Source organism: Micromys minutus (genome assembly GCF_963924665.1).
Source record: "Micromys minutus genome assembly, chromosome: 20".
Lineage (NCBI taxonomy): Eukaryota > Metazoa > Chordata > Mammalia > Rodentia > Muridae > Micromys > Micromys minutus.
The window spans coordinates 13,879,362-13,906,035 of NC_137955.1; the positions used below are offsets into that span (position 1 = coordinate 13,879,362).

At 36.9% G+C, this 26,674-nt stretch overlaps 1 protein-coding gene across 2 annotated transcripts in view; it reads right to left on the reverse strand.

Moving 5' to 3' along the window:
* The window catches only part of DDX4 (DEAD-box helicase 4), a gene marked incomplete at both ends in the record, with an annotated part of 51,664 nt that overhangs the window by 14,317 nt on the left and 10,673 nt on the right, over positions 1-26,674 (reverse strand). For both annotated transcript variants that reach the window (XM_080933827.1, XM_080933826.1), the window contains 9 exons: positions 234-376; positions 591-638; positions 733-780; positions 2,612-2,653; positions 3,172-3,248; positions 4,121-4,226; positions 10,270-10,329; positions 20,681-20,731; positions 22,763-22,840. In XM_080933827.1, the coding sequence (XP_080789953.1) occupies positions 234-376; positions 591-638; positions 733-780; positions 2,612-2,653; positions 3,172-3,248; positions 4,121-4,226; positions 10,270-10,329; positions 20,681-20,731; positions 22,763-22,840 (653 nt within the window). The remainder of the gene's footprint in view (positions 1-233; positions 377-590; positions 639-732; positions 781-2,611; positions 2,654-3,171; positions 3,249-4,120; positions 4,227-10,269; positions 10,330-20,680; positions 20,732-22,762; positions 22,841-26,674) is intronic.

The window sequence follows — 26,674 nt, forward strand, 5'->3', positions numbered from 1 at the left end:
AGTATCTAGAAAAAGAAGCCTTTTCAGTGAATTTAAACAAAGTTCTTAATATGGTATAGGGAGTAGAGATGAAATTCAGTGCTTTCTCTTCTGATACAGCAATCCTACTGAAAAAGGTAAGCAATGCCTCTCAATTTTCAACCAATAATCCTAGGCATGAAAAGGTAACTTTTATATTGATAGCAATTTCATCATACCATATATTTGTATCAATATAGAAATAATGCACTGACCAAAATTGCTGGTGGCGCATCATGTCCAGATACTTCAACGAGTATGGTGTCATATTTATCAAAGTTTATGCCTGTCTGATAATGTGCAAAGATGGAGTCCTCATCCTCTGGTGGAGGAGGGGGTATATATGTCACTTTTGGACCTTGGAATATAAATAAAAATACAATTCACAAACTAGAAGTAAAAACAAGAGAAAAATACCAAAAATGGACAAAAACCAAATAGAAAATAACTGTTGAAATAATTAATAAAATTTTCATTGTGCAAATGTTTTTAATTTAACTACAGCTTTAAGTATTTTTAACTTTAGTGGAATGCAACAAATACACAAACAGACAATGCAAATGTCAATGTACCTTGAATATCACCACTTTCGCCTCCCTCAGCTTCTGACTTCCAAGAATCTTAAAGGGGATAAAACCAAAAAGATATGTATTAATTGAGGAATAAAATAACAGTACTATAAAGATCAAAACCTTTTCCCAAAATAAAACTTACTCTTTCCAGAGCCTGTTACTACTTCTTCATTTAACCCTTTGTAACCACCTGTTAAAGAAATTCAGAGTGCTGATCAATTGTAACACAAAGCTGTTCATGTCTTCACACGCACTGTCCTCCAAGAGGGACAGCCTTGAATAGAAAGCATCTTTAGAGTCGCTGCTTGCAAGGTGTTTGAGACAGTTAGAGGCTGCAGGCACTTCTCAGTGCTAAGTGCTCTTTTAATGTGCACGAGTCCCTAAGTTTGTTGATCCCCAGCATAAGAAGAGAAAAGGAGGTGGAGAGAAGATGGAAAGAAAGCTAAAGAGAGAGGATCTTATACATTTTAAGGTTGTTTAATAATCAACATGGTGGTTTTATGTAGATTATAGACTGCACTACTGTCTTTCTTAAGCTATAATATCTTTTCCCTGGTCATCAAGGAAATAATCGTCTAAAAGAAACTAAAACTGTTGGGAGGTGCCTTGGACCATCCTTCAGCATCAATGAATCTTCGAGGAAACCCCAGATTATGGCCTTAATTACAGTTATGAGGTACTAAAATAAATTACTAAGGAGCATACCCAACCAAGAAAGGAGGGGCATGGGTCTCATTTCCCACGTGTCTCTAATGGTGTTAGATAAGAGTTTTGACAACAAGTATTTACCAGAGCACTTCAGAGACTCATACAGAATTTTCACTTGAAAGCTAGTAACTTCTGGACCTTCTGCTTAGCATATAGCATAAAATCCAAGACCCTCAGAAAAAGGCAGTATCATATATATTATACAAATAATTTGGGTATAATGATTTACTCTTATTAAAAGAATGGCAGTCTTTTCCAATTCCAAGTTCTCAAAAGTTAGCTAAGCTAGTTTAGCAGTTCTCCTGACTAGATTAAGGGATGCAGAGCCTCGGAGGCCGAGGGAGATGGTCACACTATGAGAGCAGTGAGGAAGTGAAGAGCAGACAATGCTGGTGCTCAGCTCCCTGCTTTTCATTTAGTCTAGGATGCCAGCCTGTGCAACTGGATGCCCACCCTCAGGGTGAGTCTTCACACCTCAATTAACCCTTTCTAGAGAATCCCTCACAGACCGACTTGGCTCCCGGGCGGTTATGGGTCTTGTTGAGTTGACAATATTACCCACCCTTTGTCAACTTGACATTTAAATCGATCCATCGTCCTAAGTGACTCATGGTCAACTTATATTGCAAAATGCTTTGAATCACACTTCAAAAGTCCCCATAGGCTTCAACAACTCCTTGTTATTTCTGATCCTCCATCAGGCAAGCTATAAGCATCTGTGTTTATATGATCTGATTTAGATAAATTTTAACAAACTTTTTTGTTTGATATTGGAAAATGTAAGAAGGCAGGGGTTTCACTACTTTGAATGCTTTCAGACTAACAAATTACCAAAAATCAAGTAATATTTATTAATTTATTAATCTGCAAAGTATTTTAAGTTTCATACAATATTTAAATATTTATCCTTTTTGAGAGTAAAAAATTCACATTTATTATTATTATCTTTCCTTTAGTCTTAGATCATGAAAATGGGGTATTTTAATAGTAACATCTTCATGATATCCCACTTGTGGTTCTATTATATATTTACTGATGAATGTTAGGTGGTTCTAAGGTTTCCTAATACAAAGAGAACTCAGTGAGTGTTCCTTTGCACATATGTTTACAAATGCTCCTACCATCTAAGTCTTACGAAAGAATTGCTAGATAAGAAAATAACATGAAAACTTATTAAGGAGCTCCAATAGGTCAAGTAAAGTTCATTGTTACCAGGTGTGTAGAAACAATGACAATTACCTTTATCCTGAAGGAAATAAACTTTAGATCACAATAAATGTAAGCTGATAGAAGTAAGTCAAGTCAGAGCTCACCTCGGCCACTCCCACTTCTGCTTTGGTAAGTGTCACCATTGCCTGTAAGACATTGCACTGCAACACATTAGAAGAGACATGTCTCCTGGCTGTCCTTCCCCCAGATGCTCAAGGAGCAGATGACTGTATTCAACAGCCATTCAGTAGGGCTCCTAGTCCCTTCGATTTTTTTTTTTTTTTTTTGTAGAATTCATTTAAACCGTATCCCTTTTAAGGCATTTTTCACTTATTTTATTTTCCATTTCACCTCAAATCATACATATCATTCTCCCTATACCTCAGAAACTTTCCTTGATAATAATAAAATAATGCAAGCCTTATTTTCCTTCTTCCAATTAAAAGTATCTGCTCCCATCTCATACTGTCAGCCCACTGGGAAAAGATAATTTATCACGTACCAATTTTCTAAGGGAGGCAAAACTACATATGTATTTTTGCCTGCATAACTAAGATTCGAAGGAAATTGTGAGTTAGCCTTGAGATGAACTTAAACATGGCCTCTTGTAAAAGCACAAAAACATGTATGAATATCTATGCTCAGTAATAGTTTCATTTCTCACCTGAATCACTTGCTGCTGGTTTCCTAGAACCAAAAAGGCCACCACCACGCTGTGTCCCCTGATCTTGGTCATATTCACTATCTTTATTTGAAAGAAACAAAATTTGATTATATTACTTTTAACAACCATTTAGCAAAATGTCTAAGCATAGTATTACAGGTTAAAAGATGTGTAAAATAGTACAATAAGAATCAGTATGTATATTTTTTAAGTGTCAAAAAAAGAATTTCTCTACAAATTATATACTTAAATTACAAATAACTTCCTCAAAATTTAATGTTATTTTATAAATAAGTTAGGGTCAAACAAAAGTTATCCCCAAACAAAAGTCTCCTCCTCAAAATGGGACTTTTATTGTGCATGGAGACCTCACTGTATTGTCTTACTGCCTGTTCACCAAAACATCATCTCTGCCCCTGCTCCCACCATGATCTAACACTATCAGCGTTGCCCTTCAGAGGCCTATATGTTTTTAATAAAGGGCAATTTATTCAATTTTATAATTTATTTAATGAGTATTGAAAATTTATCAATGTCATTAGTTTCCAAAATCACTACTGAGATACATATATTCTATGTGGTTTATGAAAAATTCTTTCTAAAAAATGTTAGCTATTAGAATTTATAGTAGAAAGCCATGTTGGTGGAAGAATGTATGAAGGGAAGAGCCATTCATAAGACCAGTCACTTATAAGGTCAACCATGGTTTTCAGCCTCCAAACACTTAGTAATATATAATGCTTTATAAAGACTTGGTAACATAGATTTCTGAAGTAAGTGTTCCAACTTAATATTCAGTGACCCATGTTTCTGAAAATGATGACACATGATATAGAGTGATGACTTGTATCTGCTACTCGACTAAAATCTTCATAGAACAGCAACTCTGTACACTAGGATTTAAAAAATAATCTCCAACAAATGAAGTACATCATGTGCAACCCACTACTAACTTGGTCTTCCTAGACCAAATCCTCCACGGCAACCTCGGAAACTACCTCTTCCACCTCTTCGGAATGGACCTGAAGCTTCCGAATCGTTTCCATCTTGATACCCTATATCAACACACACAAGAACAGCACAAAATAACAACAAAGGGATCTTGGAGACATGGTGGTGAAATTTAACATCTGTATGACTTAAATGGCTTTAATTTTAAGAATTGACAGTTAACTTATCAAAAGTCACAACTGACCTATAAATCATTCTTCTTTACTTATATAGCCATTGCTATGACAAAAAAAAAAAAAAAAAAAAAAAAAAAAGGCATCGTTTGAAAATCCCAAACTGAGTAAAAGCAGCATGTTGCTTGATTACCACAGTAAGTTGTCACAACTACACCATTAGCTTGATTTCTACTATGACTACCAAATTAAATGAATCCAAGTTTATATTTGCTCCTATAAAAATTATTATTTTTGATACAAAAGAACAGGAATCAAGTACATGTAAAGTCTCATTTCCTGTTAAAAATTACAAGTGAAGTGTGACTTCCTTTAATGCAAAGGTAGATCATTTTCAAACTAAATGCCAAGTACATAAAAAATAATGTTTAGTTTATGCATTTGCTACCATTTATAACACAATGATTTCTAAAACTGAAAATCCAATATATTTGAATTATTACATATCATGTATATTTTAAAATCCTGATTATACAATAAGACAGAACTAATTAAAATACATTCATGGGCTGGAGATGTGGCTCAGTTGCAGAATTCTTGCCTAGCATATAACAGAAGCTGTGCTTTATCCCCAAAACCAAATCAAAGAAAATTCAAATTAACATATCTATTAGTTAACCTAGTCCTTAATCTGTCAATAGTCTGCATTAATCGTTATGCCCATTAATTCATTCTGTACTTCATTTTTTAAATAGAATTATTTGATTCTCTGGAGTCTAACTTCTAGCGTTCTTTGTATATATTGGATACTAGCCCTCTATCAGATGTAGAATTGGTAAAGAATTTTTCCCAATCTGTTGGTTGCTATTTTGTCATTTTGACAGTGTCCTTAACCTCACAGAAGCTTTGTAATTTCACAAGGTCCCATTTGTCAATTCTTCATCTTAGAGCATAAGCCATTGGTGTTCTGTTCAGGAAAATTTCTCCTGTGTCCATGTGTTCTAAGCTCTTCCCCCACTTTCTTTTTCTGTTAGTTTCAGTGTACCTGGTTTTATGTGGAGGTCTTTGATCCACGTGGACTTGAGCTTGGTACAGGAGTTAAGAATGGATCAATTTGCATTCTTCTATATGCTAACTTCCAGTTGGACCACTACCATTTGTTGATGCTGTCCTTTTTGCACTGAATGTTTTTAACTACTTTGTCAGAGACCAAGTGACCATAGGTGTGTAGGTTCATTTCTGGGTCTTCAATTTTATTCCATTGATCTACCTGCCTGTCTCTTTACCAATATCATGCAGTTTTTATCACAATTGATCTGTAATACAGCTTGAGGTCAGGGATGGTGATTCCCTCAGAAGTTTTTTTATTGTTGAGAATGATTTTTGCTATCCTGGGTTTTTTATTCCAAATGAATTTGCAAACTGATCTAACTCTATGAAGAATTGAGTTGGAAATTTAATAGGGGTTGCATTGAATTTGTAGATTGCCTTAAACAAGATCGCCATTTTTACAATGTTGATCCTTCCATGAACATGGAAGATATTTCCATCTTCTGAGGTCTTGGATTTTCTTCTTCAGAGACTTGAAGTTCTTGTCATACAGATACTTCACTTGCTTGGTTAGGGTTACACCAAGGTATTTTTATATTTTTTGTGACTATTGTGAAAGGTATTGATTCTCTAATTTCTTTTTCAGCCCATTTATCCTTTGAGTAGAGGAAGGCTACTGATTGACTTAATTTTATATCCAGACACTTTGCTAAAGGGGTTTATCAGCTGTAAAAGTTCCCTAGTGGAATTTTTGGGGTTGCTTAAGTATACTATCATATCATCTGCAAATAGTGATATTTTGAATTCTTCCTTTCAAATTTGTATCCCTTTGACCTCTTTTTGTCTTATTGCTCTGGCTAGTACTTCAAGTACTATATTGAATAGGTAGGTAGGGAGTGGACAGCCTTGTCTAGTGCCTGATTTTAGTGGGATTGCTTCAAGTTTCTCACCACTTGATGGTGACTACTGGTTTGCTGTATATTGCTTTTACTATTTTAAGTATGTGCCTTAAATACCTGACCTTTGCAAGACTTTTAACATGGAGCGTTGAATTTTGTCAAATGTTTTTTTAGCATCTAGAGAGATAATCATGTTATTTTTTTTAAGTTTGTTTATATAGTGTATGACATTGATGGATTTCCGTATATTGAGCCATCCTTGCATCCCTGGGACGAAGCCTACTTGATCATGGTGAATGATAGTTTTGATGTCTCCTCAGATTGGGTTTACAAGATTATTAAGTATTTTTGCATCAATGTTCACAAGGGAAATTGGTCTAAAGTTCTTTGTAGGGTCTGTGTGGTTTAGGAATGAGTGTAATTGTGTCTTCAAAGCATGAGTTGGGTAGTATTCCTTCTCTATTTTGTGAAATAGTTTGGAGACTATTGGTATTAGGTCTTCTACGAAGGTGTGATAGAATTCTGCACTATCATCAGGTCCGGGGCTATTTTTGGTTGGGAGGTTTTTGATGGCTGCTTCAATTTCTTTAGGGGTTATGGAGCGGTTTAGATGGTTTATCTGATCCAAATTTAACTTTGGTACCTGCTATCTGTCTAAAAAATTGTCCATTTCCTCCAGATTTTATAGTTAAGTATAGGCTTTTGTAATAGAATCTGATAATTTCTTTAATTTCCTCAGTTTCTGTTATATCTCCCCTTTCATTTCTGATTTTGTCAATTCGAATACTCTCTCTTCACCCTTTGGTTTGTCTGGCTAAGCGTTTGTCAATCTTGTTTATTCAAAAAAAAAAAAAAAAAAAAACAGCTCTTGGTTTTGTTGATTCTTTGTATAGTTCTTATTTCTATTTGGTTGATTTCTGCTCTGAGTTTGGTTATTTCCTGCTGTCTACTCCTCTTGGGTGTATCTGCTCCGATTTGTTCTAGAGCTTTCAGTTGTGCTGTCAAGTTGTTAGTGTGTACTCTCTCCAGTTTCTTTTTGTAGGCGCTCAGCACAACAAGTTTTCCTCTTAGCACTGCTTTCATTGTATCCCCTAAGTTTGGGTATGTTGTCCCTTCCTTTTCTTTAAGTTTTAAAAAAGTCTTTAATTTCTTTATTTCTTCTTTGACCAAGCTATCATTGAGTAGAACATTGTTTAGCTTCCATGTGTATGTGGGTTTTTTGTTACTGTTATTATTAAAGACAACCCTTAATCCATGGTGATCTGATAGAATACATGTGAGTATTTCGATTTTTTATCTGTTGAGGCCCGTTTTGTGACTGACTATATGGTCAATTTTGAAGACGGTGTCACGAGGTGCTGAGAAGAAGGTACATCCTTTTGTTTTAGGATGAAATAAATGTCTGTTAAATCCATTTGGTTCATAACTTCTGTTAGTTTCACTGTGTCTGTTCAGTTTCTGCTTCTATGATCTGTCCATTGATGAGAGTGGTGTGTTGAAGTCTCCCACTATTATTGTGTGTGGTGTAATATATGCTCTAAGCTTTAGTAGAGTTTCTTTTATGAATGTGGGTGCTCTTGTATTTGGAGCATATATGTTCAGGATTGAGAGTTCATCTTGATAGATTTTTCCTTTGATGAGTAAAAAGTGTCCTTCCTTGTCTATTTTGATGAGTTTTGGTTAATCTATTTTATTCAATATTAGGATGGCTGCTCCAGCTTGTTTCTTGGAACTATTTTTGCTTGGAATTTTTTCCCCAGCCTTTTATTCTGAGGTAGTACCTGTCTTTGTTGCTGAGATGGGTTTCCTGTATGCAGCAAAATGCTAGATCCTGTTTACGTATCTAGTCTGATAGTCTGTCTTTTTATTGGAGAATTGAGTCTATTGATGTTAAGGGATATTAAGGAAAAGTGATGGTTGTTGCCTGCTATTTTTGTTGTTACAGGTAGAGTTATGTTTGTGTGCTTTTCTTCTTTAGTGTTTGTTGCAAGAGGATTAGTTTATTTTCCTAGGGTGAAGTTTCCTTCTTTGTGGCTGAGAAAAACCCAGTTTTCAAACCACAAAAGTTAGACATCTATTGCTGAGCCAGTTTTGTGTGTGTGTGTGTGTGTGTGTGTGTGTGTGTGTGTGTGTGTGTGTATGCTTTATTTAATAAGAGAAACTGTCGATGACACAAGTCTATAGCAAAATTTCTTGAGTTTCTTCTGCTCTTCCTAAATGATCGATCTGTATGTAATTTCAATTTATAATGGAAAAAGCATCTAGTTAATAATTTTAGGATCTATGATTCCAAACAGGATGTTACATGGAACTTGCTAGCTAATATATAAAGCTACATTCTTAGTGGTTTCTGGTTTGTTCACTCCTACTTTCTGAGGAAATGGATCTAAAACATACTAGAATTCACAAATTTTTCCCTTATAATATGTTCATTCCTAATATTAAGTTACATGTTAAGTTATATTTCGTTTCCCATCTCAGTATCAGTTATGTTTGGAATGATTCTCTTTTCAATTCATCAATGAATACATCCACTGATGTTATGGTTACTCATATGTGAATATTTAACTCTAGCACCTTATGATGTTGTTTTTTTGTCTTCCATTATTTTCTAGTTTTATTGTTGTTCTCCTTTAGTGTTCTAATTAACACAAGAACAGCTGAAGAAATGCTTTACAACGATCAATTATTTATTTCCAAATACAAAATGCAAAAGATACTTTCCTTGTAAAACTTGATTTCTTTGGAATCTCGTATGCAGCATATGTTTTGGCCATGGAGGTGGGGTTAAACATTTTTTAATTGAATTATGTCATTTTCCCACTCCCCCTTCCCCACTCCAATCTTTCCTATGTACCCTTGTCCTTCATCCTTCTCAAATCATGGCCTCTTGTTATTTAATTATAGCATATGAATGTGTCTAAATTTTTATAAAATAATAACATACACTTTATTTTGCTCTTTCTCAGATTATCCTTCAGTTTTACTTAAAAACAACTTTTAGCCAGTTGTGGTGGTGCATGTGTTTAACCCCAGCACTCAGGAAGTAGAGGCAGGTGGATCTCTGCGAGTTCCATGCCAACCTGGTCTACAGAGCAAAGTCCAGGATAGCCAGGACAACACAGAAGAACCCCTTCCTCAAAAAAGAAAAAAAAAAGAAAGAGAAACAGGGAGGGAAAAAGAAAAAAATATAAATTACTCTGACTGAAGATAAAGGTAACACAAAGAATTCACCATTCTCCAGAAAACAATCAGAACATTTAAAACATAACAATCTTTTCCACACAATTGGTGTTAAAGAAAACTGGTAGTAAGAAATGGACAAAATTGTAAGGCTTAACTTAGGAGACAGACTTCTTCAACCTGAAATTGAGTGACAGCTTTGCTAGGGAGAGAGGAAGAGCCTGTTTTCAGACAGTCAGCTAACTATCTCAGGGGCAAAAGAAGGGATGCTCCCAAGTCATACCATCATGGAGTTCCAAACAGAAACACCTTTACCAAAGATGGGCACAGATGAGCACTCATTCTATCCTAAATTCACTGGGTTTTTCTTTTCTGAAGGTATTATTGCTGCTGTTGTAACAGATCTCCCTATATATTCAGGAAATATGAATGATAATTGCTATACCATATCACCTCACATTTGTAGAATTAATAGTGGTGAATCATGGCAACAAAAAATATACAATTTCATATCTCTTCCAAATGTCTAATGACCCTTTTCAGAGACAAATACATTCTCAGTTGTCTAAATTGTGATTGATCAAGACACCCAAAATCCCTCTTTTGTAAATTATGGCCTTCTTCAGATCCCTGGGTGGGGGGAGGGGGAAACAATCTCCAATGACATTAGAAGTGAAGAAGTGGAACTACAAACAGTCACTCATGTGTTAAGAGCGATAAGCATATATCAACATATTTTTCTTAAAGGTTTTCATTACTTTTTTTTTTTCCGGCCCTCCTAAAGTCGGTTTTGTCAGCTTATTTTTGTCTTATATACAAATTGTTCAAAGCATTTTTCTTACCGCCTCGCTTGGAAAACCCTTTGCTCCTAGTCTGATTATCTTCACAGTCATTATTAGACTCTTAAATAGAAACGGAAGATGTGAACAGCATCTAGGTAACTTTAATGGCATAAGAACTACTGTAACAGGAATAGTTTTCTAAACATTTGATTCTTAAAATAATTTCTCTGGGAACATAACATTGCTCAAATTCCCTATACAGTATATCTATGTATATCAATATTTAATGTAAAGTATATGACTGAGTGCAAAGCAATACAAATAGACAAAACAATACAAAAGGAAAAATGTCCACAAGTAACAAATGGTTCAGAAGAGCATTCATTGGCTATTAGAGACACATGACTGTTCTATTTAAAGTGTCATCTCTTTCCTGTAGTTTACCATTCTTGGTGATGCTCAACAGTGACGCTTTCTTATCCATGCAAACCTTTTCTCATTTTCCTAATTAAATAACTCAATTAGTCAATGGCTTTTCTGTTTTAATGACAGCACAACTGTACTTGTACGGATTCTCTGAACGGTGTGAGTGAGGATCACCCACAGCATCAATGGATTATCATGTGAACAGGGTAAAAAAAAATGCCTACGCTCCATTCCCAGAGTTTACCCTCCAAGTGCTGAGTGAGAACAAGCAATGTGCAATTTTCAGGCTTTAAGTATTTTATAATATTAATATAACTCTCTAAGCTCTCAAGTTCTAAAACAGCATATTTGGGAAATACAGAGATAGCTTCAATGTATCTAGCACATGTCACTGATGTCCAGTATTCAAGACCTTTAAACAGAAGGTCATGTGACCAAACAGCTTATCATCTAAACTCCAACACAGAAGTTCCTGTCTAGTATGTTATTTTTTATATTTTTTAAAACACTATCCTGAAACCTAGCTGAAGACCCCCCTTGACTATCTGAGCTTTAGTAGTCAGCATATTTTTATAATGTATTTATTGGTTCTTTGGGGATTTTACATCATATTCCCATTTTCACATTTGCATCACATTAGCTTCCCTGTCCTCCCGCACACCCTCACTGCCCCCCAGAAAAAAAAAAGTCCAATTTGTGTTATCTATATATTCACTGGGGCATGGTCAAAATCTCAGGACCCTGCCCCTAGATGGAACTGAGACCTTTCCCTCCTGCACTCCTGCTGGAAGTCATCTACTGTGGAGGGTGAAACCCCAGCATCCTATCACAGGATTTAAGAGTTCTCTCTGATGGCTTCCTGCCTAAACCGTTACTACTTTTGTGGAGGTGGAGAGAGGTTTGAGGTACACAAAAGCCTTCCACATCTCTTTCTCAACTGTGCATCTGCAGTCACTGATATCACTGTAAAAGTAGCTTATTTGCTCTTTATAGACTGAGGATGAATACCCTTGGATGCAGTCAGCGCATATTCTAAAAGAGAGTCATCTAAAGTGGAGCCTGAAAATAGTGCAACTGAAAGAACTAGTCCAGAACAAGAGTGAGGTCTAGACTCATCCAAACCCCCAAAATCTCGTCCTGAGACTGGCAGGAATAGGACTACTTGCTCCTTGCTCTGGGCCAGCATGTTCCAATGCACATAAACCTTATAACCCCACCCCACCAACACACACACACACCGCCACCACCCTTGAGAGTAGTCATGTAGCCTGGTGGTCAGATTACAAGTTAAACGTCCTCTCCTTGTAAGAACATATCCAACTAGCATATGGATTTCTTGTTCATGCAAATGAAGCATTCCCAGTACCTCAGCCCCAGTCAATGATATACACTCACCCTGACAAACCCTACCCATTTCCCAAGATTTATATAACCCTTATTTACCCCAAATAGAGAGAGCTGTTTTTGCTGAAAACTGTCTGTGGAAAAGGCCATTTCTTCTGCACCCAATGCAGACCAAGTCCCCTGATCACACCTGCCCCGCTAAGCGTCATTCCTTCCAGTCCAGGCCCAGTGTACAATGAGGCCAGGATCCCCAGAGGGGAAAAGCAGATCCAGGCCAGCAATCTAACACAACTTTCTTGAAAAGAAGATTTAAGAAAGAGAATTAGGAAACACGGTGCATTTAGAAAGAAGACTGACTCTGAGATAAAGAAGTAAGAGCTAATACATACTGCTTAAAAAAATATATCCTATAAATCAGTTTAGGATATGTATGTCTTTTTGTCATTTTAAGAATTAAAATGAAATAATGGCATTAGACAAACTTGGATGAAAACTAATTCTACAATATATTCTAACTTCTTGTGAATCTAACCATTTTAGAGATAAGTTTAAAATAAAAGGTTATCTTTGGGCACTCAGGCCATCTGGCACCAGGAACAGCGGAGATCCAGGGACACAGGCCTGGTGAAATGATGCTCCGAGTAGCTGGGGAGCAGAGAGGTCTGTGCCAAGCACTTGGAAAGTGCGCACCCCCCCCCATTGGTTCAGGGGAGTGGACCAATGCCTTAGGGTCTCTGTTTCCACCCGGAGGGCCATACGCGCAGAACAGGCACTCAGGCCATCTGCCACCAGGAACAGCAGAGATCCAGGGACACAGGCCAGGTACAAGGGAGAGACAACCAATCACTGACAACAAGACCATGTATAATCACAGACAATGAGATGTCAAGAGGAAAGCGAAAGAACTTAGCCCAGGGAAACCAAGACAACCTGGCAACACCAGAACCCAGTCTCCTATCACAGCTAACAGCAGAATGGCAAACACTCCAGAAAAAAAAAGACTCAGACCCAAAATCATACCTCAAGATGATGATAGAGATCCTTAAACAAGAATGAGTGGAAATGCATAAAAAAAATAGAAGCCTTTAAAGAGGAAACAAGAAAAACACTCAAAGAAATCAAAGAACTAGAGGAAAACAGAACCAAAGAGATGAAGGAATAGAAGAAGGAATTTAAAATGAAAATGGAAACAATAAAGAAAACACTAAAAGAGACAACCCTAGAGGTAGAAAACCTAAAAAAGAAACCAGGAGTCACAGATGCAAGCATTTCCAACAGACTACATGAGAAGGAAGAGAGAATTTCGGGGGCCGAAGACAACATTAAAAACAGACAAAACAGTCAGAGAAGATGCAAAAACCAAAAAGATTCTAACCCAAAATGTCCAGGAGATCCAGGACACAATGAGAAGACCAAACCTAAGGATAACAGGAATAGAAGAGGGTAAAGAATGTCAACTAAGAGGTATAGTAAATATCTTCAACAAAATCATAGAAGAAAACTTCCCTACCCTTAAGAATGAGATGACCATGAGCATAAAAGAAGCCTACAGAACTCCTAATAGAGTGGAACAGAAAAGAAATTCCTCCCCACACATAATAGTCAAAATGCCAAGTGCCCAAAGCAAAAAAAAAAAAAAAAAAAAAAAAACTAAAAGCAGTAAGGGGAAAAGGCCATGTTACATATAAAGGCAGACCAATCAGAATCACACCCAATTTCTCAACAGAGACTATGAAAGCTAGAAGATCCTGGACAGATATCATGCAGACCCTAAGAGAACACAAGTGTCAGCCCAAGCTGCTACACCCAGCAAAACTCTCAACCACCATAGATGGAGAGACAAAGATATTCCAAGACAAAACTAAATTTACACAATATCTGACCACAAATCCAGCACTACAACGAATTATAAGTGGAAAACCCAATACAAGGAGGGAAACTACATCCTAGTAAAAACAAGAAAATACCTAAGCAAGAACACCAAAAGAAGAAAAACACACAGGCACAATTATACCCCCAAAAGCAAAAATTGCAGGAAACAGCAACCATTATTCCTTAATATCTGTTAACATAAATGGACTCAATTCTCCAATAAAAAGATATAGGCTATCAAACTGGATACATAAACAAAACCCAGCATTATGTTACATACAAGAAACTCATCTCAGAGACAAAGACAGACACTAACTCAGAGTAAAAGGTTGGGAAAAAACCTTCCAAGCAAACGGCCCCAAGAAGCAAGCTGGAGGGGCCATTCTAATATCAAATAACGTAGATTTTGAACCAAAAGTTATCAAAAAAGATAAGGAACGACACTTTCTACTCATTACAGAGAAAATCTGTCAGGAGGAACTCTCAATCCTTAACATATATGCTCCAAATACAAGAGCACCCATATTCATAAAAGAAACCCTACTAAAGCTCAAAAAGTACATTGCACCCCACACAATAATAGTGGAAGACCTCAATACCCCCACTTTCACCAATGGACAGATCATGGAAACAGAAACTGAACAAGGACACAGTAAAACTAGCAAAGGTTATGAACCAATTGGAATTTAGATATCCACAGAACATATCATCCTAAAACAAAAGAATACACCTTCTTCTCAGTACCTCACGGCACCTTCTCCAAATTTGGCCATATTATTGGTCACAAAACAAGCCTCAATAGATATAAGAAGATTGAAATACTCCCATGCATCCTATCAGATCACCATGGTCTAAGGCTGGTCTTTAATAACAACAAAGACAACAAAAAGCCTACATACATGTGGAAACTAAACAATTAAATGATAGCAGGATCAAAAAAGAAATGAAGAAAAAAATTAAGGATTTTCTACAATTTAATGAAAAGGAAAACAACATACCCAAACCTATGGGATGCAATGAAAGCAGTACTGAGAGGTAAACTCATAGCTCTGAGTGCTTCCAAAAAGAAACTGGAGAGAACATACACTAGCAACTTGACGGCACAATTGAAAGCTCTAGAACAAAAGGAGGCAGATACACCCAAGGGGAGTGGATGGCAAGAAATAATAAAACTCAGAGCAGAAACTGACCAAATAGAAGCAAAAAGAACCATTCAAAGAATCAACAAAACCAAGAGCTGGTTCTTTGAGAAAATTAACAAGACTGATAAACCTTTACCCAGACTAACTAGAGGGCAAAGAGAGAGTATACAAATTAACAAAATCAAAAATGAAAGTGGAGACATAATAACTGAAATTGAGAAAATTCAAGAAATCATCAGATCCTACTACAAAAGCCTGTACTTAACAAAGCTGGAAAATCTGGAAGAAATGGATGAATTCCTAGACAGATACCAGATACTAAAGTTAAACCAGGACCAGGTAAACCATCTAAATAATCCAATAACACCTAAAAAAATAGAAGCAGTAATCAAAAGCCTTCCAACCAAAAAAAGCCCAGGTCCAGATGGGTTCAGTGCAGAATTTTATCAGACATTTATTGACGACCTAACACCAATACTCTTCAAACTATTCCACAAAATAGAATCAGATGGAACACTCACTCATTTGAGGCTACAATAACCCTCATTCCTAAACCACACAAAGACCCTACAAGGAAAGAGAACTTCACCAACTCAAAGAGAAAAACCACATGGTCATCTCACTAGATGCTGAGAAAGCATTTGACAAAATTCAACACCCCTACATGTTAAAAGTCTTGGAAAGAACAGGAATCCAAGGCCCATACCTAAAAATAATAAAAGCAATGTACAGCAAACCAACAGCCAACATCAAACTTAACAGTGGAAAACTTGAAGCAATCCCACTACAATCAGGGACTCGACAAGGCTGCCCACTATCTCCTTAACTATTCAACATAGTACTGGAAGTCCTGGCTGGAGCAATTAGACAGCAAAAGGAAATCAAAGGGATACAAATTGGAAAGGAAGGAGTGAAAACATCACTGTTTGCAGATGACATGATAGTGTACTTAAGTGACCCCAAAAATTCCACCAGAGAACTTCTACAGCTGATAAGCAAGTTCAGCAAAGTGGCTGGATATAAAATTAAATCAAACAAATCAGTAGCCTTCCTCTACTCAATGGACAAACATGCGGAGAAAGAAATTAGTGGAAAGATACCCTTCACAATAGTCGCAAACAATCTGAAATACTTTGGTGTGACTCTAACTAAGCAAGTGAAGGACCTGTATGACAAGAACTTCAAATCTCTAAAGAAGGAAATTGAGGAAGATCTCAGAAAATGGAAAGAGCTCCCACATTCATGGATTGGAAGGATCAACATTGTAAAAACGGCCATCTTACCAAAAGCAATCTACAGATTCAATGCAATCCCCATCAAAATTCCAACCCAATTCTTATAGAGTTGTTAAGAGCAATGTGCATTTTCACCTGGAATAACAAAAGACCTAGAATAGCGAAATCCATCCTCAACAACAAGAAAATATCTGCGGGAATCACCATCCCTGACCTCAAGCTATATTACAAAGCAATTGTGCAAAAAAAAAAAAAAAAAAAAAAAAAAAACCTGCACGATACTGGTACAGAGATAGGCACATGGATCAATGAAATAGAAGATCCAGAAATGAGCCCTCACATATATGGTCACTTGATTTTTAACAAAGAAGCTGTAAACATTCAATGGAAAAACAATAGCCTCTTAACAAATGGGGTTGGCCCAACATGCAGAAGAATGAAAATAGACCCTTTCTTATCTCCTTGCACAAAGCTCAAGTGCAAGTGGATCAAAGATCTCCACATTAAACCAGGTACACTGAGATTATTAGAAGAGAAAGTAGGAAAAAGCTTAGAACACATAGGCACAGGAGAAAATTTCCTGAACAGAACACCAATGGTTTGTGCTCTAAGGTCAAATATTGACAAATGGGACTTAATGAGATTGCAAAGTTCCTGTAAGGCTAAGGACACTGTCAAGAAAACAAAATGGCAGCCAACAGATTTGGAAAAGATCTTTACCAACCCCACATCTGATAGAGCCTAATATCCAAGCTATACAAAGAACTCAAGAAGCTAGACACCAGAGAACCAAACAACCCTATTAAAAATGGGGTACAGTGCTAAACAAAAAGTTCTCAATTGAGGAATATCGAATGGCTGAGAATCATCTAAGGAAGTGCTTGACATCCTTAGTCATCAGGGAAATGCAAATCAAAACAACCCTGAGATTCCACCTCACACCAGTCAGAATGGCTAAGATCAAAAATTCAGATGACAGTAGATGCTGGTGAGGATGTGGAGAAAGAGGAACACTTCTCCACTGTTGTCGGGGTTGTAAACTGGTACAACCACTCTGGAAATCAGTCTGGCGATTCCTGAGCAAATTAGACATAGTACTACCTGAAGACCCAGTTATTCCACTTCTGGAAATTTACCTCAGAGAAGCTCCAACATACAACAAAGACACATGTACCACAATGTTCATAGCAGCCCTATTTATAATAGCCAGAAGCTGGAAAGAACCCAGATGTCCTTCAGTAGATGAATGGATACAAAAGTTGTGGTATATTTACACAATAGAGCACTACTCAGCTATCAGAAACAATGACTTTATGAAATTCTTAAGAAAATGGATGCATCTAGAGAATATCATTCTGAGTGAGGTAACCCTGTCACAAAAGAACAAACATAATATGCAGTCACTGCTAATTGGATACTAACCCCAGAAAGCTCAGAACACCCTAGAAACAACTCACAGACTATATGAAGTTCAAGAAAAAGAAAGAAAATGAAAAACTATTATATTTAAACTTTACACACCAAGAAAACTTTGACTAATTCCAGGTTACATCTTGTTTTACATGTACTTTATGCTCATTGTAGGTAGTAAGATCTTAATGCACACTGTCAAACCTTTAAGTAAAACCAAGTACTGGCAAAAATGTATTCATATACTTTTATGCAAAAATGCTTAAAATCTATACATTTATCTTTGTTTTTGTAAAATAAAGTTGTTCAATTAAAAAATAGTTATCTTTGTGGATTAAGAAGATAAAGAGCACAAATGAAAATCAAGTACAATTAAATAGTTACAACCTGATAGTTTCATAGTGTAAAAATATTAGTATAACCTATGCAGCTGACACTGTTCTAAAGGAAAATTCATGAATGCACCCTTTCCTTTCTACCTTCCTTCCTATCTGTCAGGAACAATCTGATGGTATTTACCAGGATGGTCTTAAACTCCTATTTATTTTGAAGCATTGTATTTTGTTCTTTAAGACAGTTTCTCTCTATATATATAGGCTAAACTGTCCTAGAACTCTCTGGCCTCAAACGAATAGAGATCCACCTACTTCCACCTCCCAAGTGCTGGGACTAAAGGGTTAAGACACACACTTGACCTGGTCCCCTCATCTTAGTGTCCCCAGAGGTAGGACTAAAAGACAAGCCATCACACCAAGTTTTGTTCTGCTGGACTAACTTTAACTCTCAGACAAACCTTGTCCAGTGGCTATAATCATTGTCATATAAACAGAGAAAAACTATTTTAGAAAGTTAAATACCATTTTTAAGACAACACAACCACCATGAGGATGATCTGGGTCCACATCCCTACACTATACCAAGTGAGGCAGAGAGCCATAAAACACTAGCTGTGTTGTAAGCAAAAACTGCTGTGGTCATCTTAGACCCATTTCTGAATTTGTCCACAAGTGTGAGACTGAAGGAACTTGATCAATAAGTGTTACTTTTCTTCTTTGAGTGGAACTAAGAGGAAAAAAACAAAAAACAAAAATAAACAAGAGCAAAATCCTTTTGGAGAAAGCACTCTTTAGCATAATGATAACTTGGTTTATGCTCTGCTGTTATTTGACACCCCTTCCCCTCTATTGCTAGAAAGGATTCAACTGGGAAATGTAGAAAGTCTGTGCTTAGATGGAAATTATCTTGATTATTATGGTGGATAAATTTCATTGTCAATGTGGCTGGATTAAAAATCATGTAAGACCACACTCTGGACATGTCTGCACAAATGTGTCCAGAGAGGCTTAAGAGATAAGAAATAAAGGAAGGAAGGAAGGAAGGAAGGAAGGAAGGAAGGAAGGAAGGAAGGAAGGAAGGAAGGAAGGACGGACACAGCCGCATGTGGCTCTCACTACCCTACCTGCTAGTGTTCTAAAGAGAATAAAAAGAACAGGAAAGGTGAGCTGAGCACCATAGCATCCACCCCTCTGCCATCTGTCACTCACTGTAGGTATACCATAACCAGCCATGTCACACTCCCCCATGTCCCCCATGACAGACTACTGATTTCCTGGAATAAATTTCCTTAAGTTTTTATTACAGTAATGAGAAAACACAATAAAACTAGTAAGTAGGTTAAAATTAATGGACTAAAACAAAAATACTCAAAACTAAAGAAATTTTAAAAGACGTTTTCCTCTTGACTAATTCTCCATTCTATATGTTTTTTTTTTTTGAGTGGCACAGGGCTAAAAGCAATGGTTGGAAGAAACCATCTTATTTGATATGCTATAATCCAATCCTAAACCTGAAATGGCTTATACTCCCAGAACTGCACTCAGAAGGCGAAGACAGGAGGACTACCACAAATTCAAGGCCATCCTGAGCTACAGTGCAAACCCATGCCTCAAAAGCAACAAATGATTACCCAATCTCAACTTTGAAGTTTAGGAATTATGTTTAGTCTTACTTTTTACTTTGGAAACCAAAGTATATTATAAAATAAGCCCCCTATTCTCTTTCCTCCAAATGCTGGGGATGGAACCCATGGTCTTGTGTATACTAGACTACCACTGAGCTCCAATCCAAGATCAAACCCCAAGTATTTAATTCAGAAATGACATTTATTGAATATTAATCACAAATATGTTAGTATTGTGCTCTGTTCTTTTACTGACAGCCTAAACAGCTAGCCATAAGATGGACGGCTCCATTCTACAGAGTAACAAACACTAGCTTAGAGTGAACCAATTGCTTTGGTTATCACTACACTAGGAGATAACCAGGGCTGAGAAGTCAATATACTCTGGAACTCAATGTCAGGACAATTCCATACATCAGTGGTTTTCAAACAAAATATACATCAAAATCACCAGAGATGCACTTTACATACAAGTCCCAAGACTCCACACAAGCCTTTTCAATCAGACTGGACTCCATAAAGCAGTTAACCTTCTGATAACATCATTCTGTTTTCGTCATGCTATTGTCTGAGAGCTTGGGTACCAAGACATGGCTTTACTCCGAGGAGAGATTTCCTCATCATTTTCCTCTTAGGCTTACTTGAGTTTAAACATAAATTTGTGTGGGGGGGGGGGCTTGTGCATGCCACACATGGAGGTCAGAGAACTTTCTGGAATCAGTCATCCCCTTTCCACCACATGGTCCTGGAGAGTGAGATTAGCTCATCAGGTGTGATGGCAACTACAATTACCTACAGTGGAGTTTTAATTCTTGACTTACTTTTTCTACTACCTATCCTTTTTCTACAGATAACAATTTTCAAAGGTTGTACTTTATAGGTTAAACTAAGACTGGTAGCAAAAATACCAAATTAATGGTGCCTCAATTCCTTATGTACACCCTTGCCTAAGGTCTCTACAGTTGCTTCATGATACTAAGCATGACGTAACTTAGAAGTGGAGTAAGACCGCCAACCTCAGTCTCTCTAGCATGTGCTCCCAAAAGTGTAGTTTTAAAAGTTGCCACAGAAACACAACTTACCTTTCCAGAAACCAGAGTTATCACCTTCTTCAAACTTGTTATTTAAGAAACCTATACAAAATATAAAACAAAACTTCATTTCTGAAAGTATTTATTTTATTTCTATTGTTTAAAAAAACAAAAACAAAAACAAAAACAAAACATTTTCAGGCCTGGAAGGGATTGCTCAGTTAAGTGTTCACTACTCTATCAGGAGAGCCCGGGCTCAGATCACTCATGCCAGGTGGCTCACAATGCCTGTAATTCCTGCTTCAAGAGATCTGACACACATGACGAGCTTGAATGGGATGTGTGCAGAAACACATACAACATGCATATACACATAAATATAAAATGCTTTAAAAGTTTTTCAGGGACAACTAGTTATGATGACTCTACAGAATCAGATAAACTCTATATAACTACATACACAGACACAGGATGAGAACTAACTCAAATAATACTAGAACTTCTGCCTCTATTAGATTGTTAGCTCTATTGTTTAAATTTTTTAAATGTTCCAGTAGATTTTCTATTATTTCAAATACCCTATATTCACCCTTATATTTACAGGCAAGACAACAGTATATATCATTATAACCATTATTTGCTTTCCATTCAAACTATCAAAAATAAATAAATTTGGGGTTGAGGAGAGGGCTCAATTGATAAGCATGAGGGCTGGAGTTCAATCCCAGCACCACTATGAAAAAGTTAGATGGTGCGTGCTTATAATTCCTGCACTGAGAAAACAAGAACAAGAGGATTCCTGAGGCTTACAGGCCAGGCAGTCTGGCCCTCTCCAAAAAAACTGTTGACTCTTAATAAAATGTTCTTTAGTGTAAAAATTCTCAAGGAACTAGGTATAGTAGCACATGTCTGCAGCAGTATTTGGAAGCTAATTGTGGCATATCACTTGAGTTCATGGGTTAGATACCTACCTGGGCAGAATAGTGAAATACCCCAGCCTGTCCCGCTCTACCTCACACACACAGAAAAGGATACTCAGGGACACATACCTTAAAAGTAAATGTCAATATGAAATGCCTATCAATCATTATCTAAGCAATATTATAAAAAACTCAGTTACAATTGGGTTTGTTTAATATAAGAACCATCTAGCTACTTAGGCAGCTGTTCAATTTATACATATGTGTTATCTCAAGTCACAGAACATCTGCAGGTTTAACCAAATTTATGGGGTTTGTAGCAATAAAATACAATGGAAGTTTAACACACAATTCTCATATAAGAAAAAGTATCTAAGTATTCACCGTATGATTGACCAAAAAAAAAAAAATCCTTTAGCAGGTATTTCCTTTCAAAATCTACACATAATCCCTAAAAGAATATTTAAAAAAAAAAAAAAAAAACCTAAGTTTTAAATTATTACCTTCACTGCTTGTGGAAAGGACATTTAGTCTACTGCCCTCTCCACTGCTGCTTGCTCTTCCTCATCCCTGTGACCAGGAAGAGTCAGTACTGAGCTTCCAAAATGATAGGGAAACTCCCATCCACACATTACTGGTCTTCCTTTGCTCAACTACAGATGAGCACATGTTCCCCTACAGAGGTACAAAATGAATCTCCATGGGAACTGGATAAACTAAGGAAGAAAGAACTTAGGCTTGTGTATTAGGTGAATCAATGGTACTGCAACAAGAGGAATGGCTGTTTTGTTAAAAGGTAAATAAATGGAGTGCCATCAAGATGGCCCAACAGGATTAAGAGTACTTTCTGCAAAAGCCTGATCTGACTTTAATCCTGGGAGCCCACAAGGTGGAAGAAGAGAAGCAATGGCTCCGAGTTGTCCCATGTCCTCCACACATGCCCTGCAGCACATGTGCAAACTCTTGCATCTCCCACACAGTAAAAATAAAATCTTTTTAAAAAGACAAATGGAACACTGCACATACCCAAAACAGCATGAACTGCTGCCTTTATACTATGCCTATATGAATCCACTTTCTATGAGCCTCATGATTTCTACATGGCACACACTTTCTGTGCTTTGTTTTCCAAAACAAACAAACAAGCAAACTAACTAACTGAAAGCCTTGGAGTCAACTAACCTTTTGGTTTTAAAATATTACAAATAATTACCTCTGTTTCCAAAACCCTTTCCTCTGCCAAAGCCACCAGTTGTAGATGTATTCTCTCTTTTACTAGACTCGCCAATATCTGAAAAAATTTAGATAGTTAAACTTAACATGCAAAATTATGTCATTGAAAAATAGGGATGAAATTAATCTTTATGGTTAGATGACTTTTACAGATGGTAACAAAACAGTAAAAGAACTTAAAGATAAGTTATATACTTGCAAGGTTTTCATTATCAAGTTATGATTCCAAAATAAAAATTATAAACCTACTATACTAGTGGTAACAAAGTAAGCTCTACTCATTGTTTCCTTCTATCAGGAATTCACTCTGTACTAAATTCTCCTTGCCTCAACAGACCAGAGCTTTATATTCAGCCCACATGATATTGGAAAATTTGTATTATACTCAGTATTTTTATTGTTCTATCATTTACTTTTCTAATACCTGTATCACTCCCAAGAGTCCTACCTTTAAAACATTTTTATACTCATTTCTATGTGAGCATGCATTTGAAGATCAAAGGGTGAACTCTACTCTTCCAATATGAACCAAGCCCAGGTTGTTGGGCTCAGCAGAAAGCACCCTTATCTGTGAACTACCTTGCCAGCACCCTACTCTTATTTTCTTTTTGATGGGTTCAGCAGAAAGCACCCTTATCTGTGAACTACCTTGCCAGCACCCTACTCTTATTTTCTTTTTGATAGTCCCACCACGGAGCGCTGGCTGGCCTTGAATTCACTAAGTAAACCAGGCTGGCCTCGAACTTTTGCTTCTCTGTGCTAAGATTAGGGGTGTACTATATGGTGGTGGTGGTGGTAGTAGTGTGTGTGTGGGATGTATGTGAGTGCAGACTTATGCATGTCTTGGCACACATGCAAAGGACAGAAAACAGCTTTCAGTTTATATTCTTCTTCCAGTCTGGAATTGGGGGACTGAACTCAGGGTATCAGACACGTTTTGCGAATGAGCCAACTGCCAGCACACTAAATAACTCTATGTTCATATTGTGAACATGTAGTCTCTTCTTTTTTCTAAATGCTGTTCCTTTTGGCATGGTATCCCTGCTTTCCTATTTTTCCTATTGAACTTTTCATTCTTCAGAAGACCAATTCCTCTGTGAAGTCTTCTCTAAGACTCTTAATCAAGTATAGGCCTTCCACACTCCCAACAGAATACCACCCTCTGACCTCTTCTTAGTAATGGTACATATGTTCTCAACCACTAAGTTAAGAACCATCTAGGCTTGGTAGGAAAAACCAGCTACACAGGAGGCTGAGGTAGGAAAATCCCTTGAGTTCAAGAGATTGGGACCAACTTGGGCAACACTACAAGAACCTCATCTCAAAAAAGAAATAAAGAGAGAAAAAAAGGAAGGAAGAAAGGAAGGAAGAGAATCTTAAGATCAGGAAAAAAGAATAGTTGGTTATATCTGGTTCTTAAAAAATAAAAGCAATTCTTTCTAGAACCTCATAGGAAGATTCCAGTAGGCAGGTCAGTCAAGGGGCAGCCAGGGAGCCTTCTACTTAACATTCTGGCTGCCTGGGTTAAAGGCAGGTGGGGCACATTTACTTTCAAGCCCAGTTTTGGGTACAACATACATAAAAAAACGATTTCTGTTATTTTCCAGAAAGGAGCTATTATCTACGAGAGGACAAAATCTATCTAGCTGTTGTTGTAAAATTAATGTATAAAAATAGCCAAAAATGATGACATTCAAACAGCATGCACTGTCACTATGAACTACAATGATGAAAAAAGCATTCTCTGTGATCTTTACAAACTGTCTTACCTCTCTCCCTAACATTCCAGTTTAGAGGTGTTGAAAAAAAACTTTAAAATTCCTAAAAGCCTATATTTTTTATCATATCTTAAGAGCTATATGTAATTAAAGAACCTAAAGATACTCAACCACCATTTGAAGGATGTAAAACACTATCAATATAATATTTTAATTCTAAGAATTAAAACAAAGTACATTAACACATATAGAACTATACAAGTTCAAAAAACACTGCCAAGATTAAACTATGTAAAATTCCAGGTCAGCCATAAGGAAAAAAACTCAGGAGGTTATATACAGTACCAAGATAATTGTTAAAGTTATAAGCATTCAACCAAGAGGGATTTTTTGACTTTGTCTAAGACAGATCGTACTATGCAGCTCTGGACTGGTTCTGAACCCGCATGCTGCCAAGCTTTCATAGGGCTTGGAATAGCTGTGCACTACCACGTTTAGCTCAGAGTTCTGCTTTTAAAACACCAGCAGGAATTTCAACCTAGATATAAAAAAATAACTTGTGACAAAATCTGTTATGTTTGGCCCTTTTCTCTTTGAAAAAGTGCCATTGAGGCCAGGCACATCATTACATGCCTTTAATCCCAGCACTAGAAGAAGAAAGCATAGTCTCCTATTATTATTTAGAAGATTTCATCAAAAATTTAAGGTTTGAAAATGTAATTACACTATTAATTCTCTCCTAAATATAATACTAAGGTATTAAATATTTCTACTGACAGTAGGAGCTAGCAAAACCAACCTTTGAACCTTTTATCTCACTCACATGGTTAAGTGTGGTGCACATTCGTAAAATCCTAGCACTTATGAGACAGAGGCAAGAAGATCACTCAAGTTTAAAGCTAATTCGTTTATGTAGCAAGTCCAAGGCAGATAAGAACTATAAAGTAAAACTCTTTAAAATGGGAAAACAAAACAAAATAAAATAAAAACCATCAATTATATGATCTAAATCAGCAATGTATATTGATATATAAGCATTTTAAAACAAAATGTACATTAATATTTGAAAATCATGCTAACAATTAGTAGTGAAATACTCAAATATAAAATTCAAATTTGTGTTTATATATTAATAAGAATTAGGTTTTCCAAATGTCAAATGAGATACCTTAATTATGATAGCAATAGAAAAAGTCAATAAAGTTTTTCAAAAGATAAATGTAAGAATGAGTGTTAACTTCACCCAAGTAGCACAGTAAAGCTGGCCCTGCTACATGCCTGCTGTGAGGTGGTGTGGACAAGGGCAACAGAGATGCTCTCCCCTCAACACTTGCGGAAGTCCAGAGACTTTGAGCAGGGGGCTTGGCCCATCCTGCCCTCACTGGCTGCAGCACTAGCAAGAGCCAGCCCCGAACCCACCTGGGCAACACAGTAGAGCTGGCCCTGATGGTGAAGGTACAAGTGAGCCACCCGGAGGGTGTGAGAGTGGGAAAGCTGGTCCAGCCCTTTCCAGCTGCAGCACTGAGTGAGCTAGCCAGGGCAATGCTGAAGAGCTCCCCCTGGTGGTGCATATGAGAGCTGGCAGAATGACCAACTTAGCTACCACCCAGGTCCAGATTCAGGGCCCACCCTCAAAATCTCATCTATTAACTGCTGGAGCATGTGAAACCCTGGTCCTGCTGATCCAAAGCTGCAGCAATCTCATGACACAAGGCTACAAAAGCATACCCAAGAGTCCTGGTAAGGAGCTAATATTGATGGTGTCACAAAAGCCAGAGGCCTCAAAACCAGACCAATGACTTATTGCAATGAATACTTGTAAGTAAAGATGTGTGGGCAAAAGATGTGTGAGAAACAGTGTGATACACTACAGCTTCCACAATGAGATGCTTTCTATATGCTTTTATTTTTGTTTTCTATTCTCTTGGAGGGGGAGGTTGGAAAGATAGAGAGCAGATGTGAAGGAATGAAGAGATGAATGAGATTGGGGTGAATGGTGTGAAACTTACAAAGAGTAAAAGGTTAAAAACATGCATATATATTAAAAGAAGCTCAAAGAGAAAAAAATGAGTGTTAGATATTTTAAATTACCAAACAGTCCTAGCTATGCTATCTCTTGAAAGAAAAAAAGCTCATAAAGGTTTAAGTTAGCACAAAATGTGAGTACCATGTTA